Source organism: Brachypodium distachyon, chromosome 3 (assembly GCF_000005505.3).
Source record: "Brachypodium distachyon strain Bd21 chromosome 3, Brachypodium_distachyon_v3.0, whole genome shotgun sequence".
NCBI classification, from domain to species: domain Eukaryota; kingdom Viridiplantae; phylum Streptophyta; class Magnoliopsida; order Poales; family Poaceae; genus Brachypodium; species Brachypodium distachyon.
The window spans coordinates 27,075,111-27,095,931 of record NC_016133.3 but is presented as its reverse complement, the minus strand read 5'-3'; the positions used below and the strand labels follow the sequence as shown (position 1 = coordinate 27,095,931).

Here is a 20,821-nt window from a genome sequence, read left to right as displayed (position 1 = left end):
CTTACTTGGAGTTACCGGAAGTGTTGACAAGCGTCCACGACGTATTCCATGTGTCACAGTTAAAGAAGTGCCACCCGGAAATGGCCGATACGCCACTAAGGGATACAGTTTCACTTGATGAAGTTGAGATTCAAAGCAATCTCACATATGAAGAGAAACCAACCAGAATCTTGGAAGCAGCTGAAAGACATACCCGTTCCAAGACCATCAAATTCTGCAAGGTTCAGTGGAATCACCACACCGAAGAAGAAGCTACGTGGGAACGCGAGGAAGATCTTCGAGAAGACCACCCACACCTTTTTGCTAACCAACAGGAATCTCGAGGACGAGATTCATCTTAAGGGGGTTAGGTGTGTAACATCCCAATTTTCAAAACCCTTCTTATGCATTGCATATCATGAGCATCATGTCACCTTTGCATTTAATCACTTTCAAAACCCTAAAATTTGCCCCGAAAACCCTTATGCAAAAATGCCTTTATTTGATTTTGGGCCTTGATTTTTGTTTTTAAGCATTTTGTGTTTTAACCCATGAGGGTATTGGTATAAAAAGGGATTTAATGCTTATATATAGCTGTCCCATAAATTGGCTTTTGAAATTATTTTGAAAAATAATTTATTTCGATAGTCTAAGGGCCCTAAAAGCCATTTTATAGGCAAATTATTTTTAAATATTTTATTGTGAGGAAATTCTTGTTCCAAAAGTTAGATCATATGAAAATATGATTTTACAAATTTTGTTGCAATTTATTTGGAGTAATTTGGAGCCTTGAATCAAAATTGGAGTTCAAAAACAGAAAATAGAAAGAAAGAAAAGAAAAACCGAAGGAAACCGGCCGAACTGGACCGGACCAACCGGCTCCGCCGCGCCCGAGCCGCCCGCGGCCACTGACAGTGGGCCCCGCCATCATGTCCTACCTCCAACCGACTCCGATTCTCCCGGAGGAACTGCCCACGACGCCCACTCCGAGTCCTGCTCGTTCACGACTCCATACCTGAACCCCGCGCGTCACTTTGTATCTCTCGGCCTCCTCTTTCTCTTCCCCCAAACCTCACGTCCAATTTTGCTGCGGTTAGAAAGTAATTGCTCGCCGGAGTTCGTCTCTGTCGTCGCCGTTCTTCGCGTTTTCGCGCCGTTCCGGTGAGCCTCTCCCCGCGCCGACCCCCTAACCTCTCTCCTCTCCTCGTTCCGCACCCCATGATGCGTGCTGTTCTGTTTTTGGACCTTCGCAGCGCCTGGCCGCCGTCTGCCGCCGTCCGCCGCTGCTCGTGCTCTCTGCGCGCCGCGCCGTCGCCCGTCTCCGAGCCCGAGCCGCCCGTCCGCCGCTCCACCCCGCGCCACCGCTCCGTGACGCCGGCCGCGCCGCCGCACCGCGCCCGCGCCGTCGCCCGCCGCCGTCCGACCCCTCGCGCCGCCAGAGAAGCCCTAGCTTCCGGCCAACCCCGTCAGGCCACGTGGCTGGATTTCTTTGTAGTTTTTATTTTCGGTCGAAATAAAAATTGCACTTTTGCAGAAAAGCCCCTCTAACTTCAAAGCATCATATCTTTCAAACCGTTTGTCCAAAATTTGTGATCCGCACCTTTCTGGAATCGTCACAACTTGTCGGATGTTTTGTCACAGTCCAATTTCAATTTTGAACAATTTTGTCAGAAGCAAATTACAGAATGCTTGAATATGGTTTAAATTTCAAATGAATTGTTTCAAAATAGTTTTGAGCATGTTAGCTTGCTGTAAAATTATTTGAGCATGCTCTCCGTCCATTAGGACCAGAAGAAAATTATTTTGAATAATAATGGCATACAAGTTTAAATCTTGCTCTATGTTGCAAAAACCACACAACTTTTTAATTTAAACCCTATCCTTGTTTCATGCATAGTAATTACCTCTTTGATGTTGTATAATCTGTCCAAATCATTTGAAACACCTTTCGAAACAGAAACAAAACTTTTTACTTTAGAAGTAACCTTTGTGTGCACCATCATGGCATATCCATCATGGCATGATTTTTGTATTGAATGTTGTGTTTATTGTGTGTATGCTTTCTTTTATTTTAGATTGTGTGGAGTGTATTCCTTGTTGTTGCGAAAAGTGCGAGAGCTACCACAACCTTGGACAAGGCAAGTTCACTTTGATCGTTCTCCCAAATATTTTATTATGCACTAGATGTTTTATTAGATGCATTAGGAATATTACTCGTACCTCTATGCTAGCTAAGGTCTCCATTCTCGAGCCCCCGGGGACGGACCCGCCTGTCGTGATAACGACGGAGTCCCTGCTGGTAGCACGCGGCTCGCACAGCACAGCAGCCCGGCATCGAAGCTCTTCGATGACGTTTAGATCGTCGACCCTTTGCTCGTGTTGGCTGGTGTCGCCGTACGCGCGTACTTGGGGAGATCCGTGCTTGAGCTCGAGGGGCAGCACCACTTCTGCCTTGTAGACAAGGGCGAATGGAGTTTCGCCCGTTGCCCGACTAGGTGTGGTCCAGATGGACCACGGCACGGGCTGGAGTTCTTCGACCCATTGTTTCCCGTGGCCTTTGAGCTTGTCAAAGGTTCTCGTCTTGAGCCCCCGCAGCACCTCTGTGTTGGCTCGCTCCGCCTGCCCGTTACTCCTCGGGTGAGGAATGGTCGCGAAGCGCAGCTTAGTGCCCATGCCTTCGCAGTAGGCTTGAAATGCCGCACTCGTGAATTGCGTGCCGTTGTCGGTGATGATGCTGTTAGGCACAGCAAACTGGCACACAATGCTTCTGAAGAACTTGATGGACGCCTGGGCGGTCACCTTCCGCACTGGTTCCACCTCCACTCACTTGGAGAACTTGTCGATGGCCACGAACAAATATTCATAACCGCCAACCGCCCTCGGTAGCTTGCCAACGATGTCGATCCCACAGACCGTGAATGGCCATGAGGAGGGGATGACATGTAAGGCCTGCGCCGGCTGGTTGCTCTTTTTCGAATGGAACTGGCACGCTTCACATGTCCTCACCAACCGCTCTGCGTCAGCCAGGGCCATGGGCCAGTAGAAGCCATGCCGAAATGCCTTGCCGGCTAAAACCCGGGAGGCCACATGGTGCGAACATGTGCCCCGGTGTATGTCCTCCAACAGTGCGCACCCTTCATCCTGCGGCACGCAGATGAGCTTGACACCGTTCGCACGCCTGCGGTAGAGGTTCCCATCTACCACAGTGTACATCTTGGCTTGCCGCGCAACCCGCTCTGCGGCGACGTCATCTTCCGGGAGAACTTCCCCTTTCAAGTAGCGGGTGATTTCTTCCGCCCAGGGGGGAATCTCCCTGCCAACGCATGCCGCTATATCAGCGGCATGGACCCCTGCTGCCGCAGGGGTTCTTTCGGTTGCCGGAGGGGCGTCCCCGACAGCCAGCTGGGGGCGACTGAAGGAGCCGCTTGCTTCTGACAGAACACCCCCGCCGGAGGCTTCCGGCGCTCTGCTGCCATCTTGGCTAGCTCGTCAGCAACGAAGTTATCCTTCCGCTTGACGTGCTCGAAGCGCAAACCTTTGAACTTTCGTTCTAGCTTCCGGACCTCCTCCACGTACAGCGCCATTTGAGGGCAGTCGTAGACCTTGTTCACCTGGTTGATCACGAGCTGGGAATCGCCGCGAACAACTAGGCGCTTAATGTCGAGGGCGACTGCCGCCCATAACCCGGCAAGCAGGCCCTCGTACTCCGCCGTGTTGTTGGTGGAGTTAGCGAAGTCGAGTTGGACAGCGAACCTCAGCTGGTCCCCTGTCGGTGACTCGATCACAACTCCAGCGCCTGCTCCTTGAAGACTGAACGCACCGTCGAAGTAGAGGACCCAGTTGTCCTCGTCCAGCTTGCCGAGCAGGCTGGTCTCCGGTTCACTTTCTTCTACGCCCGTGGACGTCCATTCCGCGACGAAGTCCGCCAAGGCCGTGCTCTTAATGCTTTTAGAGTTGGCGAAGTGGAGGTCGAACTCCGACAACTCCATCCTCCATTCGGCCACTCCCCCGGTGGCTTCACGGTTGGTGAGGGCTCGCTCAAGGCAAAACCTTGACACCACCGTGACACAGTGCGCCTGAAAGTAGTGGCGCAGCTTGCGGGATGCAAGGAGAATCCCCAGAAGGAGCTTCTGCATTTGCGGGTACCTTGTCTGCGTGTCGCGCAGCACCGTACTAACGAAGTACACCGGGTGCTGCACCAACCGCTTCCGCGGCACCAAGGTCACCGACTCGGGGGTGGTTCCCGGGTCCGAGGCGGTTGCCGGGGGCCGCTCAACCCCCTGCCCCGCCGCCCCAGTCCCCGGGACGTCCTCCTCCCTCTCGGCAACTAGCACCGAGCTGACCACCTGGTCAGTCGCCGCTAGGTAGAGTAGCAGCGGCTCGCTCGGCTTGGGGGCGACGAGGACGGGCGGCGACCTCAAGTACTGCTTGAGTTCCTGGAACGCCTCCTCGGCCTCGGGAGTTCAGTCGATTGAACCCTTCTTCTTCATTACCCTGAAGAAAGGCAGGGCACGTTCGCCCAGCCTGGAGATGAAATGTCCCAGCGCAGCGACATAGCCGTTGAGGCGCTGGACGTCCTTCACCTTGGGGGGGGCCTCTATCTTCTCGATGGCTTCTATCTTGGTCGGGTTGGCCTGTACACCCCTGTGCGAAACCAAGAAGCCTAGAAGCTGCCCGGAGTTAACACCGAAGGTGCACTTATCGGGGTTCAGCTTGAGCTTGATCTTGCGGAGGTTGTCGAACGTCTCCCGCAGGTCATCAATCAGCGAGTCCCCACGCTTCGATTTGATGACGATGTTGTCCATGTAGGCCTCCGCGTTGCGGCCTAGCTGGGGCCCCAAACATTCGCGCAGGGCGCGCTGAAATGTGGAGCCCACGTTCTTCAACCCGAAAGGCATGCATGTATAACAATAACAGCCAACCGGGGTGATAAACGCTGTCTTTTCCTCATCCTCGACCGCCATCTTGATTTGATGGTAGCCGGAAAAAGCATCCAGAAAACTCAGCAAGTCACAACCAGCCATAGAATCAACTATTTGATCGATACGGGGTACAGGAAAGGGATCCTTGGGGCATGCGCGATTAAGATCAGTAAAATCTACACAAATGCGAAGCTTATTCCCTGCTTTAGGCACTACTACAGGGTTAGCCAGCCAACTGGGGTATAGAACTTCCCTAATTGCCCCGGCAACCTTGAGCTTGTCCACCTCTTGCTTGATGAAATCTTTACGCTCTTGTGCTTGCCGCCGGACCTTCTGCTTGACGGGGTGCGCATCCGGGCGCACCGCAAGCCGATGCTCAATCACCTCCCTGCGGACTCCGGGAAGATCTGACGGTTCCCAAGCGAACACGTTGGCATTATCCCGGAGGAAGGTGATGAGGGCGCTTTCCTATTCGACAGTAAAGTTCGCAGCGACGGTAACGGTGCGCCCCTTGTCGCCGGCTTGGAGGGGCAGCTTCTTCACCTTGGCGGCCTCCTCCCAGAGCCCCTGCCCCTTGCTGGGGCGCGAGCTCGAGCCTGTTCCTCCCCCGGAAAGCTCTCGCGGGGTAGCGCGGGCCTTCTTCGTTGCCGGGGCATCGCCCGGCAAGCTGTCGTCCCCGACTGCATCCTCGTCGCCGGTGTCAGCTGCGGCAGCGGCCCGGACGACCTCGCCAACGCACCAAGCCGCGTTCTTGAGGTCACACCGGATGGAGACGACTCCATAGACGGACGGCATCTTCATCACGCCATAGGCGCAATGCGTGGCCGCCATGAACTTGATCAGCGTTGGCCGACCAAGGATCCCGTTGTAAGGCAACGACGTATGCGCCACGTCGAATACTATGTGCTCAGTCCTGAACGCTTCCCAGGACACGAAGGTGACTGACAGCGTGATGCATCCCAGCAGGCGCACGATCCCGGGGTTCACCCCCTGGAACGGATCGGTGGGCTTTAGCTGCTCCATCGGCAGCTGGAGCTTTTCCACCAGCCTGGAGGACAGGAAGTTAAGCCCCGCTCCGTTGTCCACCAGCACCTTGGTCACCGTCATATTGCTAATGACCGGCGAGACGACGAAGGGTATTACCCCTGAACCCAACTGTCGTGCCGGGTGATCGTTGGCGCTGAAGGTGATTGGCACGTGCGACCTCAGCGGCTGTTGCGGCTCCGCATCCGGCAACAGCGCGCACACGTCGCGGGTGAGGCGCTTCACCGCGGCGTGGGATGGGAGACCGTAAGCTCCCCCATCGATGCAGGCGACGCCGTGAGGCTCCTGGAAGCCCGGCTCGTCGCCGCCAGTACAGTCGGACTCGCGCTGCTCCTCAATGTGTGCCCTGTCGCATCCCCGGGGAGGGCGTTCCCGACCCACGCGGGGCTGACCGCGCCCCCCTTGGGGTTCATCCCTGCCGGCACCACCGCCGGCCGGCCTCGGCCCCGCTCTTGGGTCGTTCGGGCAGTCTCGGGAGAGATGCCCGATGTCGCCGCAGTTCAAGCAGGCACCGGCGGCGCGGCGCTCCTCATGGCGCTGCTCCCGCCACTGCTTGATCCCCTACAGAACACGGCAGTTCTGCGCGTCATGGGTGGAGTTGCGGTGGATGGGGCAGCGGGGCACGTCGCCCTCCTTCCCGCCAGACCCACCGCCCGGCGAGGCCTTCTTCGCGGGCCTCGCGGCAGGAGCCCCCGAGTCCGTAGCGAGGACTTGCTTCCCGCTGTGCTTGCGGGAACCCTTCTTCTGCGAGCCCTCGCCAGGGCTCGCGGCAGCCTTGGCTGCCAGCTCGGGTGCTAGGCGCCATTCCTCGGTCATGGCGCATTTGTGCGCCAGGGCGTAAAAGTCCTGCGTCGTCCGGATCCGATGCGTGCTTAGCTTCTTGCGCATCTTGGGATCGTGGACGTTGATGGCGAAGGTGTTGATGATGGCGGCCGCCTCCGCCTCTGGGATGGAATAGGAGAGGTTAGAGAAGCGGTTGACGAAGCCCCGCAACGTCTCTCCCGGCTTCTGCACAATAGTGTGCAGCTCCGCCATGATTCTCGGGCGCTTATAGCCGCCCTAGAACGCGCTCACGAACTGCTCGCGCAGGTCCGCCCAAGTGGCAATGGACCCGGCGGGCAGGTTGAGCAACCAGGTTCGCGCTGCTCCTTTTCGGACCATCGGGAACCAGTTTGCCCTGACCTTGTCGTCCGCGCCGATGGCATGCATGCCCAGCGTGTAGGTTAGGAGGAAATCCTTGGGGTTGGCGGTCCCGTTGTACGTACCGAGCGCGGGCACTCGGAACTTGCAGGGCCACGTCACCCGCCGCAGCTCGCGTGTGAATGCGGTGCAGCCGTCCTCGGGGCGCATGGGAGCGTCTTCCTGCTCCTGTGGGCGCTGGCGCTCTACCTCGCGCCTGCGCCGGCGCTCCAAGCGCGGGCGCAAATCCTCCTACTAGCGGGCATTCAAGATGCCACGCGCATCGCCCCCTGGAACGGTGGGCGATGAGTTTGAGGACCCCTCCGGGCCCCCGTCTCCTTGGCCTCCCTGCGGAGGGGGAGGGTTCTCCCCCTGTCGGGAGGTGGGTGGCGCGTCTCGGCGCTCCGGGTTCTACCCGTGGCCGAAGCCTACCGGGGCACCCTCGCCTTGCGGCTGCTGGGCGGCCAGGGCGAGAAGCGCTTCCAACTCCTCGCCCCACGTCTCATGCGCCGGCGTGCCCTGCTGCGGCTCGTACCGCACCATGACGCGCGCGGCGATGATGGCTTCCGCCGGGTTTCGTGCGGGGGGCAGTCGGTTTCCCGAGCGGCTTCTTCCCGCCCTGGCCCCTGACGCCTCCGGGTGCGAACCCCTAGGGGTTGCCCGCAACGCAGTGTGCTCCTGGTGCCGCTGTCGTGGGGCATCCTCGGCCCGCGACTCAACTCGCTGGCCGGCGCGGGCGGCACCATGCCCGCTCGCGCGACTGGCCCGGCACTGGTGGCAGCCGGTCCCCTCGGCCGATTGTCTGCAGACTGCCGAGGAGGAGGGGGAGGCAACTGTGGTTGCTGCACTCTCGAGGGCTCGGGGTTCTCCTAAGCCCCCGACTCGGGTCGCACGTCGTGCGACCGCACGTGTGCCGCTGGGGCTTCACGTGAGTCTATCCGTGGATCGCCAGCCCGCTTGGGGGGCATGGCGACTAGTCCCGTCGGCGAAGAAAGCGAGACCGACGTCGATGCTAACTTCGCTGCCGGCGGTTACCGAGGGGCTCTACTCTCGCGCCCCCTACCTGGCGCGCCAAATGTCGTCGCACAGTGCTCCGACACCGGGGGCGTGCGGCCACGACCCCCTTTTAAGTTCGGTAGGGGCGTCGGGGTTCGCCCCGGGGATCGCCGCCACGGCCGAAGGGGCCCTGCAGGACCTGATCGTGTTGCCGCGCCCTTCTATCAGCAAGTCCTGATCTGTCCCTTTCTGCAACCCTGACCAATATTCACGGAACATGCATAGCAAACAACAACATGTAGATTATGTGTGATAAATTCTATACTTTTGAAAAAAAATAGAACTCAAATATAGTTTTGTAGCACTAATGCACATATCGTTTGTCTAATTATTGATCAAAGTTAGACTTTAAAATACATGAACGCTATTTCTGTGAAAATGAGAAAATATGCCATTAAAAATAACACATTGCATAATACTTCCTCATTTTTCACAAATGTTGGCATAGTTGATTTCGCTAAAACAAAAAATTTTGACTAACCAAAATTTTATTATATGTAATTTGTGCAGTAGAAAATTACAATTATCAGCGAAAACTTTTAAAAACGAATTAATTATATAAATTTTGTTCTTAAAAAAATACACTAATAAATTTTTTGGCCAATGTCTTGTCTTGATAACGCAACGAATCGTCAAAGCGCTCCGTGGGAAACCGTTCAGTCCCGCTGACAAGTCGACGCTGAACTATTCCGGCCCCACTGTCAGTGTCTCGTCTGTACTACTCCATGCCTGGAGAATTCACACACTCCGCACCCCAGCCACCAAAAGGCTTCCAGGCCTCCTTCCTCCACTCCTCCCTGTCCTCTGCGGCTCTGCCCCGTCTCGCCGCGCTATGGCTCGTATCCTTGTCGCCGTTCTAGCGCTCCACCTCACCGCCGCTGTTGCCTCCGCCGCGTCGAGCGTCGCCGGTGGCGGTGCCTTCGACCCCTCCCGCGTCGTCCAGCTCTCATGGCGCCCCAGGTGACGATCGATCTGATCTCCCCCCATCCACCTCCCTCCCAGCCCTAGCCGCTACGTGCGACTCTGACAACTGTTTCCTTATTCGCCTCGCGGTTAGGGCGTTCCTGCACAAGGGGTTCCTGTCGGAACCGGAGTGCGACCACATGATCGAGCTGGTGAGTGTGGCCGCCGCTCGATCTCGTTATTGAGGCGGACTTTTCGCCTCGGTGGATGGTTGATTGATTCGGTTGTTTTTGCGTGGTTTGTAGGCTAAGGACAAGCTGGAGAAGTCGATGGTGGCGGACAACGAGTCCGGGAAGAGCGTCCAGAGCGAGGTGCGGACCAGCTCCGGCATGTTCCTCGAGAAGAGGCAGGTTAGCACGAGGCACTCTGTGATTTTATTGTGTGGTTCAATAATCTTTAGGGGGGTGGCTTGCTTGGGATCTGGGAAGTGCCTAGTTTGGATTCAGGTTGATAACTTTGGTAGGACTTGCTTTTGTATGTACTGAGATCTCCGTACAGAAAACCAAATTAGTACAATTCTTACAGAACAGTTCATATTTACATTGGGTGGAAGCCTCAAATAGTCGCGTGACCTTTTTGGGCAGTAGAAGATTGGATTGATCTGTGCACCGTGCATGGAATGATATTGTTGGTGTCAGCTCCAGTGCAACTATCACTCTTGTTATATGAAGAAGTTATTCTTATCATTTGTGTATCTGTGCTTAAATTGATATGAAGCTATCTAGGAAGGTGAATTATGTGTTTGGATTAATTCATTTGTGTAGATTTCTGAGAAGAATATTTTTGGTTCACCTAAGAATATATGGCATTTGTTGTTGGCAATGTACGAATTGGTGCAATCCGTCATATCAACATGAAATTCCGAATCATACTTCTCAATTTACTCTTCATATTTGTAATCTTTTTTGTTTGAATTTATTGTGTCAAGATTGACAATATGTGAAAATTCTGGAAAATGATATATTAAAAGACGATGAGCAGATTTTTTTTATCTGCAGCAAACTTATATATTTTTTATTTTTGTAATACACTTGGAGTTGAAATTTTAAAGGGTACTGCAGATTAACGGAACTATGATGGGCCACAGTCGGCCTGAACCCCATTTAATAAAAGATCGCAGTAGTACTTACAGATGATATAATTACAGTTACAATTACAGCTACAGTTACAATTGGAGAAAACGGTACTACAGAGAAGATCGTCCTTCTTTAGATCTTTGCAAGTTGATTTGGCTTTTTAGTGGAAGTCAGATTGCATTGAACCGGACATGTTGCGTGTCTTATTAGGGTTCATGTCCTCTTCTGTCATATGTTGGCTGCGCCACAGTGGCATAGTGTATAAACTAAAAGTACAGCAGTTTCCATCTAGGCAAAGTTTGCTTCTCTCATGAATCCTGATTGCTTTATTGTATTAGTTATACACTTCATTTCTTTACGAATCTGGGATGTGGACTGTGGAATGGTCATTTGGGTATTTGCCATAATAATATCTTAACAAATTTGAGCTTGCCATAATAAGACCTTGACAAATTTGAGTGAATGCTTGTTCGTGGTGGATCTACAAATTGTAAACTATAATTTTGAGCAGTTGGCAGATTTCCCTATATATCATGGGTTTAACTGAAATTAGTCCAGCACAAATTTTATCCCTTATCTCGATTCGATATGATATTTTTTACTAGGTTTCCCCTTCATAAGTTCTGTTGATCACTACATGGATTATTATGCCATTATGGATTAGAACCAATTATTTGGCTTATTTGTTTTGAGGTCATTTAATTTGTGGTCTTCTGGAGTAGGCTAGCAATTTCTTTCTCTCCTCTAGATTCACGTTGGCAGGACCAACATTGTGTGTTGTTGTGTAGATATTGTTTTTATATGGTATCAGGCCGGTATCGGGGGCCTTCACAAGACGTGCACCTCCTGCACAGGGCCCCAAATTAGTAGGGCCCCCCATTTTTTTCATCAAGTAGTAATACTAGTATTTGCTACTCAAAGTTTACTCATTAATGATCAAAGCGTTAACCCATTAGCCAATAGGAAAGTTTTCGCTGTTTACTACTTGAAGTTCTGAGCAGTGCCCACGGAAACAACTCCACACTCCACAGACTCCACATCACTCACACCTCCCATTTTTCGGCTCCTAGTTACTCTTGCTAATTAATTTCTTTACATGTTTCCAAAATAAATTTGTTGTTGGCAATGAATAGGTACGCTCCACTCGCAATCCCTCGTCTGTTTATTGGGTGTTTCTCTAAACTGAAATGGAAGAACGATTCTACAGTGACAGAAAAAAGGCTTAGTGGATTGGCTACCTATGGCAGGAATTTTTGTTGAATGATACTGTAAGGAAAACCTCTACAATATAAGGAACCTAAATTCACATCTGTGGGGATTTGAAACCAGGTGGTGGAATTATACATCCACTCGCCAACTAAGTGAGCTGTGAGAACAATTGAAAATAATATTTTGGAGAAGGTTTCTTTCTTACCATTGACAGAGTAATTGAAGATTTTGTGTCAAGAAATGCTAGAATGATGACATGACATGCTTTTGCTCAAGTAAATATTATCTCAAATTTTGTAGATTTATTTTAGATAAGATGTATTTCTTCAAAAAATTGAAATACGATGATGATATATTTAATAAAATGTTCTCATAGTTAGCTTTTAGATAAGATGTTCTCATAGTTAGCTTTTGTGATACTGAGGGCATGCTACTAGATTTCGCACCGGGCCTCTAAATCCTTGGGTTTTGCCCTGAGCGGTATACTGTGCAGCCATGATTAACCCTGATGTTTCACCTGATTTGTGTGCACAGAATTATGGTGCTGCAGAACAATATTCGAATCGTAATCCTATTGTTCTCCTTGTGTTTAGGATTTAACTGCTCCCCCTCTTTCCTGCCTATGAGCACCATGTTTGACTTTGTTGTCTATGTCTAGTTAGCAATTTCATCTCTCTGTTGTAATCTTGTAGATTAATCCTTGTTGACGTGTTCTTTCTTTAAGAATTAGATCTACATCATATTTAAATAGAATGGGATAAAAGAGAGAAGGGAGTTGAGATTCCATTGGATGAATCTTTCAAGAAGACACACCACAGAAAAAACATCATCTAAATTAAACACTTCTGTCTGAACAAAACGGACTCTTGTTTAACCGAAGAAAAGGGAGAAGCTCTGGATAAATTGGCACTGTTGTATTGAATTGTATTAACTACCAGTTGCATTGACTGATGAATCATATTGGCCATATGGGGCTTCAATGCGGTAATTCTGACGCCTGTAACTGTGAGTTGCCAGTTGAACCTGAGTGTTGACATGTTGGTTCATGTTGAGTACTGCAAATATGCGTGCGCACAAACACACGTGGTGGAGCTTCTTTTCTGTACAAAAGTCCATACCAGTTTTCTTTTGAATCAATTGGACCAATAAGCTATCTTGCTTGTTAGCATATGTATTTATATCTGTGGTGCCATGACACATATGAAAATAGTAGATCACTACATAAGGCATGTCTTGTGGTAATTACCTCTGTACAGAGTACAAATGTAACACTAGTATCTAGCTAAACTATTTCTTTTGCAGGATGAAGTAGTAGCAAGAATAGAGGAGAGAATTGCTGCTTGGACATTCCTTCCATCAGGTAACCTTAATTGAACTTTACAATCACACCTTACATTTTTCTAATTTTTCATTACTCAAAACTGTTATTTCTGCCCATGCTCAGAGAATGGTGAATCCATTCAAATATTACATTATAAGAATGGAGAGAAGTATGAGCCACACTATGATTACTTCCATGACAAAAACAACCAAGCCCTTGGGGGGCATCGAATCGCGACGGTGCTCATGTATCTATCTAATGTTGAGAAGGGTGGAGAGACCATCTTCCCCAATGCAGAGGTAAATTTGCTTGCCCTTTCCTTCCTAATTTAGGTTTTCCATACGCTAATTCAGATACTCTGCAGGGGAAGTTAACACAGCACAAGGATGAGACAGCCTCTGAATGTGCTAAAAATGGATATGCAGGTATAATGGACAGGTTCTAGAGATATTAAGTACTTTTGAGATCTTTTTCACTTGAGAATGGAACATTACCTCTGTAGCCCCCTTTCGTTTGATAGGGCAATAAAGCTTAGTTGTTCAACAGGCTTTCTAATTTTGCAGATCTTACTGGCAGCCGATACAATGACAGTTCACACCGTTTGTTAAACTTAAATGTTGGTTGTCTTGTGCAGTAAAGCCTATGAAAGGGGACGCACTGCTGTTCTTCAGCCTCCACCCTGACGCAACGACAGACCCTGACAGCTTGCATGGAAGCTGCCCTGTCATTGAAGGCCAGAAGTGGTCCGCGACGAAATGGATCCATGTGAGGTCCTTCGAAAACCCCGGCAAGCAGGGAGCTTCCGGTGACGGGTGTGAGGACGAGAACGTCCTCTGCGCGCAGTGGGCGGCGGTTGGGGAGTGCGCCAAGAACCCCAACTACATGGTGGGCACAAAGGAAGCACCTGGCTTCTGCCGGAAGAGCTGCAACTTATGCGCACAGTAAGTTTATCAATTAATCCACACACCGTCCTGATACGCAGCACGGCATGGATAAATTCTTGTGTGTATATGAGAGCGCGCAATAGATAGCATGTGTGACCTGGAAGGAACTGAAATGTAAGATCTATCATCTATTGTTGTGATAACCTTTCTTGGTAGAAAAACATTTCTGTCTTTGTCCAATTACCCGTTTTAGTTGAGCAATCAAATCAATGACGACGGATTGTGCAATCTTGTTCTCTTGGGTTAGACTAGTCGTCTTGGAGGAACTCAACGATACACTATCTTCTTCTAGTGGAAACAAGAATACAAGATGGTGTCACGAAAATTAATAGAAAATGATCTCATCTCATCTGTTTGTTGCCGTTTTTATGTGTTGAGCTGTTCGTTTGCTGGGTCGGAAGGAATCTACCAAACCGAATAACTGTGCTTTTATGTCCTGAGCTGTTGCCTGCAGGCAGGTTGCCTGCACGTTGCTGACACGAGCTAGAATAATTTCCTGTCCCCATCCAGTTCCCATCTCTCCTTAACTTGTGTAGTGCTACTGTAGTAAAATTGCATTCAACTCCCAGCTGGTACAAGTCATCAGAGAAGAAGGTCGAGAGTGGAGCGAGCAATCAAGAGGAGGGACTAATTACTGGCAATGCATGATATGCACATCAATACAAGCACAAATCAAACAATTAAATATGGATGGTAAGTAACAAAGTGCTCCAGCACAGTATTTAGCGAGGTTTTTTGACGGCGACGATGCCGTCGTTGCCAGCGAGGGCCCTGTACTTGTCCTTCCTGGTGAGGCTGGTGCACTGGTAGGAGAGCGTGGCGGCGATGAGCCTCTGGATGTAGTTGGCCACCTCGTGGCTGGGCTTCCCGCCGCCTCCGCAGGTGAGCTCCGCCGGCAGCTTGCTCAAGAAGTTGACGGTGTACACGGGGCTTGGGTTCATGAAGAAGTAGAATGGGTCCATCCCTTTCCACCCCCTGGCCGTGGTACCATGGAACATGCCCATCCGGCTCTCCATAGCCACGGGCACCACCTCGTCCGTGAGCTCGGCGAAGAGCGCGGAGAAGCGCAGCAGGAAGGGCTCCCTGGACGTGGTGCCCTCGGGGCAGATGGCCAGGTCGCCTTCCTCCAGGAGCTTGCTGATCATGGCGGCGTCCGTGGCGCGGTCGCGGCTCAGCCGCACGGTCCGGATCGGCGACAGCATCTCCGAGAGCCTGGACAGCGAGTACGTCACGGCGGCAACGGGCCGGCCCAGCGCCACGGACAGGAAGATCGGGTCCAGCAGCGTGCGGTGCGAGCACGCGAAGAGCACCCCCTTGCGGCCCGACGCACTGTGGGCCCGCGGCGGTGGGCTGCCCCTCACCACCACGCGCACGCCCAGCGCCCAGAACGCGTAGTAGACCCAGTGCATGGGCAGCAGCGCGCCCGCGGCGATGCGGAGGCACGCCAGCACCAGCCCCGCGGGGAACCACAGCACCACGAGCAGCGCGGCCAGCGGCGTCGGCCGGAGCGCCAGGCGGCCGTCGTGGAAGATGACCGGACGAGGCAGCTGGTCCATGCTCACGGCCTCCACCGGCGCCGACGGGACGATGTACGCCTCCTGCAATGCACGTCCAGCGGCGCCCGTCACCATCTCATTTAATCGCACAATTAAAACAATTCATTGATTGACAGTACGCACTAATTAAGTCGCATTAACGACTCGTACCGCGATAGCTCGCCATGCTGCCTGCCCAGTGGCCACCGATAAGCCGGCCGTAGACTTTTTCTTTTTCTTTTTTTTTTCTCGTAGTAGCACAATTTTGGATTTGATTTTTTTGCCTTTATACTAACAAACACCATCTAGCTAGCTATGTTATCGCCAATCATGTTGCGCAATTCGGGATGACCCCATTTGGAACAAGCAGTACAGGAATTCTCGCAACCAAATCGATCCTCCCAAATATCCAACAAAAAAATATTATAGTTAATGCTGTGACCCGTGAGCATGCACTAGCTACCGGTCTTCTGCTTCAATTTTTGCTTTTTTACCCAAATAGGTTCACCTAAAAGAATGCACATGCGAGTAGCTGTCTCACCGCGTGTGTGTGTGTCCTAACTGTATCTTGTTCGTTTTTATCTAGAATCTCTTTCCGTGTTCCAATTCAGCAAACTAACTGTCAGTCCATAATCACTGGCACAGGGAGTATAGTAAATTAAGGTACCCCTCTACCTACCGACCTACCGGGAACGCTGGACGTGTAAATGTAATTGATTGGCGCCGGGCTGTGGGTTTCTTTCCGTCCATTTTGTGCTACAGCTTCTTCTTTTTGTGTGTGTGTGACACAGCTTTTAATCAATCAAATCAATGTGCGTAGCGTAGGTAGGGGCAGGAAGGGAATGCCGTGTCGGGCCTTAACCAGCACGCTCATAAAACAGTGGGTACGGGGGCGAAATCGTGACCCAACCAACCTTTACTGTTTGCGTGTAATCTTAGCGGCCGTGTAATAGTGGCAGTTGGTTGCTGCTGCTATTGTTTTATCTCTGTATCTGTCTTGCCTCCTGGGGTTACTTAGTTCTAACAATGTGCACAGGCTTGGGGCATAGATAAGTGCATGACACAGGCTTAACACCATTGAGACGGTTTAATTAAGGCTTTTTGGTAGTATCATTACCTATTAATTAGTGGCGAGAGGGTCTATGTAAATGCAGCCAACGAACAGGTAGGCGGTAGGCCTAACGAGAGGGTCTGCATACAAAGTTTTTCGGTTTTAAAGTGCACGGATGATATGGACCATTTCCCCCCGGGCCCTAGCGCCAGTGTGTTGTACACACAGTGACCTTGAATTGATTGTCGCACATGCAGAGTTTATAGATGGAGCTGACACCGTATACTACACATGCGTGACGCGATGCAATATGCCGTACCGCATGGACTCGCTTCGCACTCTGGTACAGCAGACAATGCGTGTGGTGCTTTGCATACCAGTAGCTGCTTCCTGGCCTGTCCTTCGCACCCGGCTTAATTAATTTCGAAACAGGAGTATATGCCAAACTGAGAAAATGGTAATACTATACATGTACTCGTATAAGGTTCTGTTTGCAACACGTATGCGAGAATCTCGTCGCTAGCTACTTGTACATTTCAAACACGCCCAACATTTTGTTTTCTCGTGGAAAATGGAACAAGGCATAACTACTCCAGTAAGTAATGAAGATGAGTAGTAGTACATGTTTGTTTCCTAAACAAGAACCAACAACATGATACAGGGTATTTATCTAAAAATAACATGATACAGGGTACATGCATATAATGAATCACATACATACGTACGATAATTAAATATGATCGGCCTTAATTGGAGTACTAGCAGTAGATGGAATGTTGTTATGGTTCTAATTTAAGTAGGGCCGTACGGCACAAAGAATTGAAGGTCGTCAATTGACTGCAGAAGCGATGCTAGAGTATTGCTAATATAACTAAACTAACCTTGCAGAGGCACATGAACGGGTAGTCGGATCGGCGGTCGCCGAGGCCGACGTCCGGCGCGTCTCCCTCGTCCCCGCCGAACATCTCGCGCAGCGCCTCGGCCTTGCGCCGCCCGATCAGCATGCCGCCGCAGCGCGTCGTGTCGACGAGCCCCGTGGCGCGCCCACACCACGTGGCCAGCTCGGTGCCGGCCACGTCGTCGGCGCCGAGGCAGTCCTTGAGGAACGGCTCCGCCATGACCCGGGGAGTGGACGTGAGCACGACCCGCCGGCCCGAGCACGCCGAGAACACGCGAAGCGCGCCCGGGTGCACGTCGGCCGCGTAAAACCTGGGCAGCACGGCGCGCGCCGCGGACTCGACCGCCGACACGCGGACGCCCGCCGTGGCCGCGAACACGAGCACCCGGGTTGACCAGGACTCGGACGCGAACGCGAGGTCCAGCAGCGCGGCGAGCGGGGACAGGAGGAGCAGGAGGAGGAGCCGGGGCCAGCCGCCGGCCTCGAAGGCCACGAGCGCGTAGTACGGGAAGGCGCTCCGGGAACGGAGGAGCGTCCCGTCGAGGTCCGCGGCCACTGAGTGCCCGCCGCGGGCCGACGCGTTGCACTTGTCCACCGCTGGGAACGGCTCGATTCCGGCAGCCGCGGCCGCTACCACGGACTCCATCATATGTAGTCGTGTCTTGTGTTGAGTTTGGTTGAGTATGCTGCTAACTGTGGCGCGCGCAGGGTTTATATAGCTGCATGTGACTCAAGGCGTGACGGTGCTGGTGTTTGCGCCGTGGTGGTGAAACTATATGGTTGGTTGGTGAGCGGTAGGGGCATTGTGGTACACTACTATATGCGTGTGTGCACTGTGCAATGTACCTTAGCTAGACTGGCTAATCCTAATTGCAGTACTCTGCTCGTTCGTACGCTTAAACGAGTAAATTCTCACGCTACCTTAGCACATCTCTCTCGATTGCAACTTGCCAGTTCAAGACAGGATGTGACCCTAATTACTGCATGCTTTGGTGTAAGTAGAAGATCAGGATAGATAGATGTAGTAGGACGTACACGGTCCCGTGCCGTGACCAGCCATTCCTAGCTACTTAAGCTGGTCCTGCTCAATTCAAGAAAAACACAAGGGAAAACAGAATGGATGCAATGAAGTTGGCCCTACACAATACTACTACTACTTGGCATAATGATAATAATGAGAAAAATCCCTCCCATGATCAAACGAGAAAGGAGGGCAAAGAGATGAAATAAGAGACCTGCAGTGTCGCCCTCGCGGTCGCCACCTCAATTAATAGACGGTAACAGTGTATACGTACGGAAACAGGATTTTGGAAGACAAAGCGAGTCCAATCAATTAACCTTGTACGACCCTCTATACGCGTGGAATTTTTACCGGTGCCGACCGCTGTGTTCCTTCAAGTAATGGAGGGATGGCTACGTACGACTGTCCGAGTACCAAAAAGCGACAGCAGCAGAGGGGGTCGTAATTGGATGCGCGCCAAAAGTCTTACTGCTCGGCTCTGGTCGATCGATCGGCCAGGTTCGGCCGGACGGTTACCCGCTAGTCGCGACTACGTATGCCCGTATTTATTGGTGTGGCTCGCAGACCAGACTGTTCGGGCGGTTTGCAGGCCTCCAGGGTGATTTTTCACAGGTCAAGGTTCCACACGTAGGTATCCTTGTTGGTAAACTCGTGCAACCTTTATTACGAGGCTGTGGCAATAAAATTTCGGAGGACCTAGAGTTTATACAGACTTGGCTACTGTATGAGCGGCCTGTTATCTGCTTCACTTACCCCTAAAAAAAAATCTGCTTCATTTGGAACTTTGGAAGAGAGTACGTATGTTTCGATGTATAGTCAGTTACATCCAATACCGGCAGCTAGCAGCAGACCGTACGTCCCTCAAAGCTTGAACCTTGAACCTCCACGGTAACAAACGTCCAACAGTTGGATCAACCCAATCTGGCAGTGGAACGAAACTCATCCACCCCACCGCTCTTCTCTCGCGTTTCTCCGGAAGTGCCTTGTCGGCCCTTCTCCCTCCCGGCTCCGGCGGCCTTGCCGGCCGGAGAGGCCAGGGGGAGGGGGCCCTCCGGTCCTGATAGCAGTAGTCTAGGTAGCTCCGTTGTAGTAACTAAATAAGCAGCCTTAGGGGTTCTGTTGGCGTCCTGCCGCTTCGTCCATGGCCGCCTGGAGTGCTCGGATCTGGCGGCCGGCGGTGGTTTTCCTTCGCTTGGCTGTCTTCTGTGTTCTCCTCGTGGTCGGATCTGGTGTTTTCTTTTCTCCCTTCTTTCTTCTCCCTGCCTTCTCCACGAGCTGCCGCGGTGGTGAGCCGAGAGAAGGCAGTTGCGTCGACCTTCTCCGTCCAGGAGGTCCTCCTGGATGCCTGAATCGTGGGGAATTAATCTCTCATTTTCACTCTCCTGCAAGCTGCCGTGGTGGCGTTTGTGAATTGAACTCTGAGATGTTTTTTCCCCTGATTTGGCTCCCAATTACATCTCTCCAGTGCTGCTTTTCAGATCTTTGGGCGACTTCTTCCACGTCAGATTTTCCATACACATATCTTGTTCTTTTGGCTTTACAGCTATTGGCTGCGCTTGGATTGCGCTGAGGTTGCTCGGGCTGCTCGCCAAGGGCAGATGGGAAAGCGCTCGTCGCCGAGCCCCAGATGTGGCAAACTTGGCATATTCAGGTTATGTTCGGTGAAGTGTCTTGGAAATCTACAGCTCAACCTTCTACCTCCTATGCACAAGTCAGAAGGACCGTCCGTCAAGCCACCAGCGGGGCATCAACTGACTAGCATCAATTCGGGGTCAGCTGCTTTACCCCGGATGTCTCCCCCGGACAAGCAGGGCTTCTACCGAAGTCTTCAGCAACTCTTAGCCGTAGTTTTAGCCTCTTGTTTAATCTGGTGTATGCATCTGTATGTTGCAAGTTGTGAGCTTTGTAATCTTCTTCTACTTCTAATATATATTCTCCCTTTTACAAACAAAAAAAACGTCCAACACCTTCCAAAAAAAAACAAATGTCCAACAGTGACACATGGCAGCAACCAGCCTATCATTTGGGAATGCGATACAGCTAGGCTCCTTGTGGGGCGTGCTACGTGTCCCATGATATCTCCTCTGAAATGTCTAGCTTTTGTGTCCGACGCACGTTAAATGACGATGCAATCGCCGTTCCCTAAACTATCTGACGGAGCAGAAGAGAAGTACCATACACATATTTGACCAAAATCGTCGGACGAAGATCAATTTCGTTTCTCCAGATGAAGGTCACAATTAAAGCTAGTTGGCATTGGTCATAGTGGAGATATATTGAGGTGGAGCTCAGCCGGAGTTCTCCACACCTGTGAGCTCGAAACATGTAGGAGCCAGTGTAGATGGTTCTACGTTCATTATATCCCTTGAGTGGAGCTCCGGTGAGTCGGGCTCGTTATTGACGAGCTTGAGACGGCAAGGTCGGCATCGCAAATTGTTGATGTAAAAGGTCAATGATGTTTGGGTGACTGCATATCTTGTTTTTGACATGTTGCAAATTTGTCTTGTTTGTTGCATACACATATATCCGACATGTTGCAATCATTTTGGGCATATGTTGCAACTGTTATGTTCATGTTACATAGTCACTTTTATGTTGTTGCATACATTGGTTTTTACGTTGC

At 51.4% G+C, this 20,821-nt stretch overlaps 2 protein-coding genes and 1 long non-coding RNA gene across 3 annotated transcripts; 1 reads left to right on the top strand and 2 right to left on the bottom strand.

The window, feature by feature from the left end:
• The first annotated feature begins 8,927 nt into the window (after window positions 1–8,927).
• Window positions 8,928–13,921, top strand: LOC100834813 (probable prolyl 4-hydroxylase 7). The gene is made up of 7 exons (XM_003571730.4): window positions 8,928–9,140; window positions 9,238–9,295; window positions 9,389–9,493; window positions 12,731–12,788; window positions 12,873–13,048; window positions 13,114–13,174; window positions 13,384–13,921. The coding sequence occupies exons 1-7, from the start codon at window positions 9,013–9,015 to the stop codon at window positions 13,692–13,694; spliced, it is 897 nt and encodes a 298-aa protein (XP_003571778.1). The 5' UTR covers window positions 8,928–9,012; the 3' UTR covers window positions 13,695–13,921.
• Window positions 12,780–13,381, bottom strand: LOC112271729. The gene is made up of 2 exons (XR_002965028.1): window positions 13,244–13,381; window positions 12,780–13,107 (listed from the first exon to the last, which is right to left on the bottom strand). It is a non-coding gene; the product is annotated as an uncharacterized LOC112271729 (long non-coding RNA).
• A 295-nt stretch (window positions 13,922–14,216) lies between the features above and the next one.
• Window positions 14,217–17,968, bottom strand: LOC100822140 (glycerol-3-phosphate 2-O-acyltransferase 6). Its single transcript, XM_003573869.4, has 2 exons — window positions 17,161–17,968; window positions 14,217–15,291 (listed from the first exon to the last, which is right to left on the bottom strand). Exons 1-2 carry the CDS (start codon window positions 17,824–17,826, stop codon window positions 14,416–14,418), a joined length of 1,542 nt encoding a protein of 513 aa, XP_003573917.2. The 5' UTR covers window positions 17,827–17,968; the 3' UTR covers window positions 14,217–14,415.
• Window positions 17,969–20,821: the final 2,853 nt, after the last annotated feature.

Bases quoted from the DNA above. Each gene is read 5' to 3' on its own strand.
- LOC100822140 (XM_003573869.4), bottom strand. From the start codon at position 17,826: ATGATGGAGTCCGTGGTAGCGGCCGCGGCTGCCGGAATCGAGCCGTTC. The intron at 15,292-17,160 runs GTTAGTTTAGTT...CGTGCATTGCAG, and splicing joins CGTTCATGTGCCTCTGCAAG to GAGGCGTACATCGTCCCGTC.
- LOC100834813 (XM_003571730.4), top strand. From the start codon at position 9,013: ATGGCTCGTATCCTTGTCGCCGTTCTAGCGCTCCACCTCACCGCCGCT. The intron at 12,789-12,872 runs GTAACCTTAATT...GCCCATGCTCAG, and splicing joins TTGGACATTCCTTCCATCAG to AGAATGGTGAATCCATTCAA. The intron at 13,175-13,383 runs GTATAATGGACA...TGTCTTGTGCAG, and splicing joins TGCTAAAAATGGATATGCAG to TAAAGCCTATGAAAGGGGAC.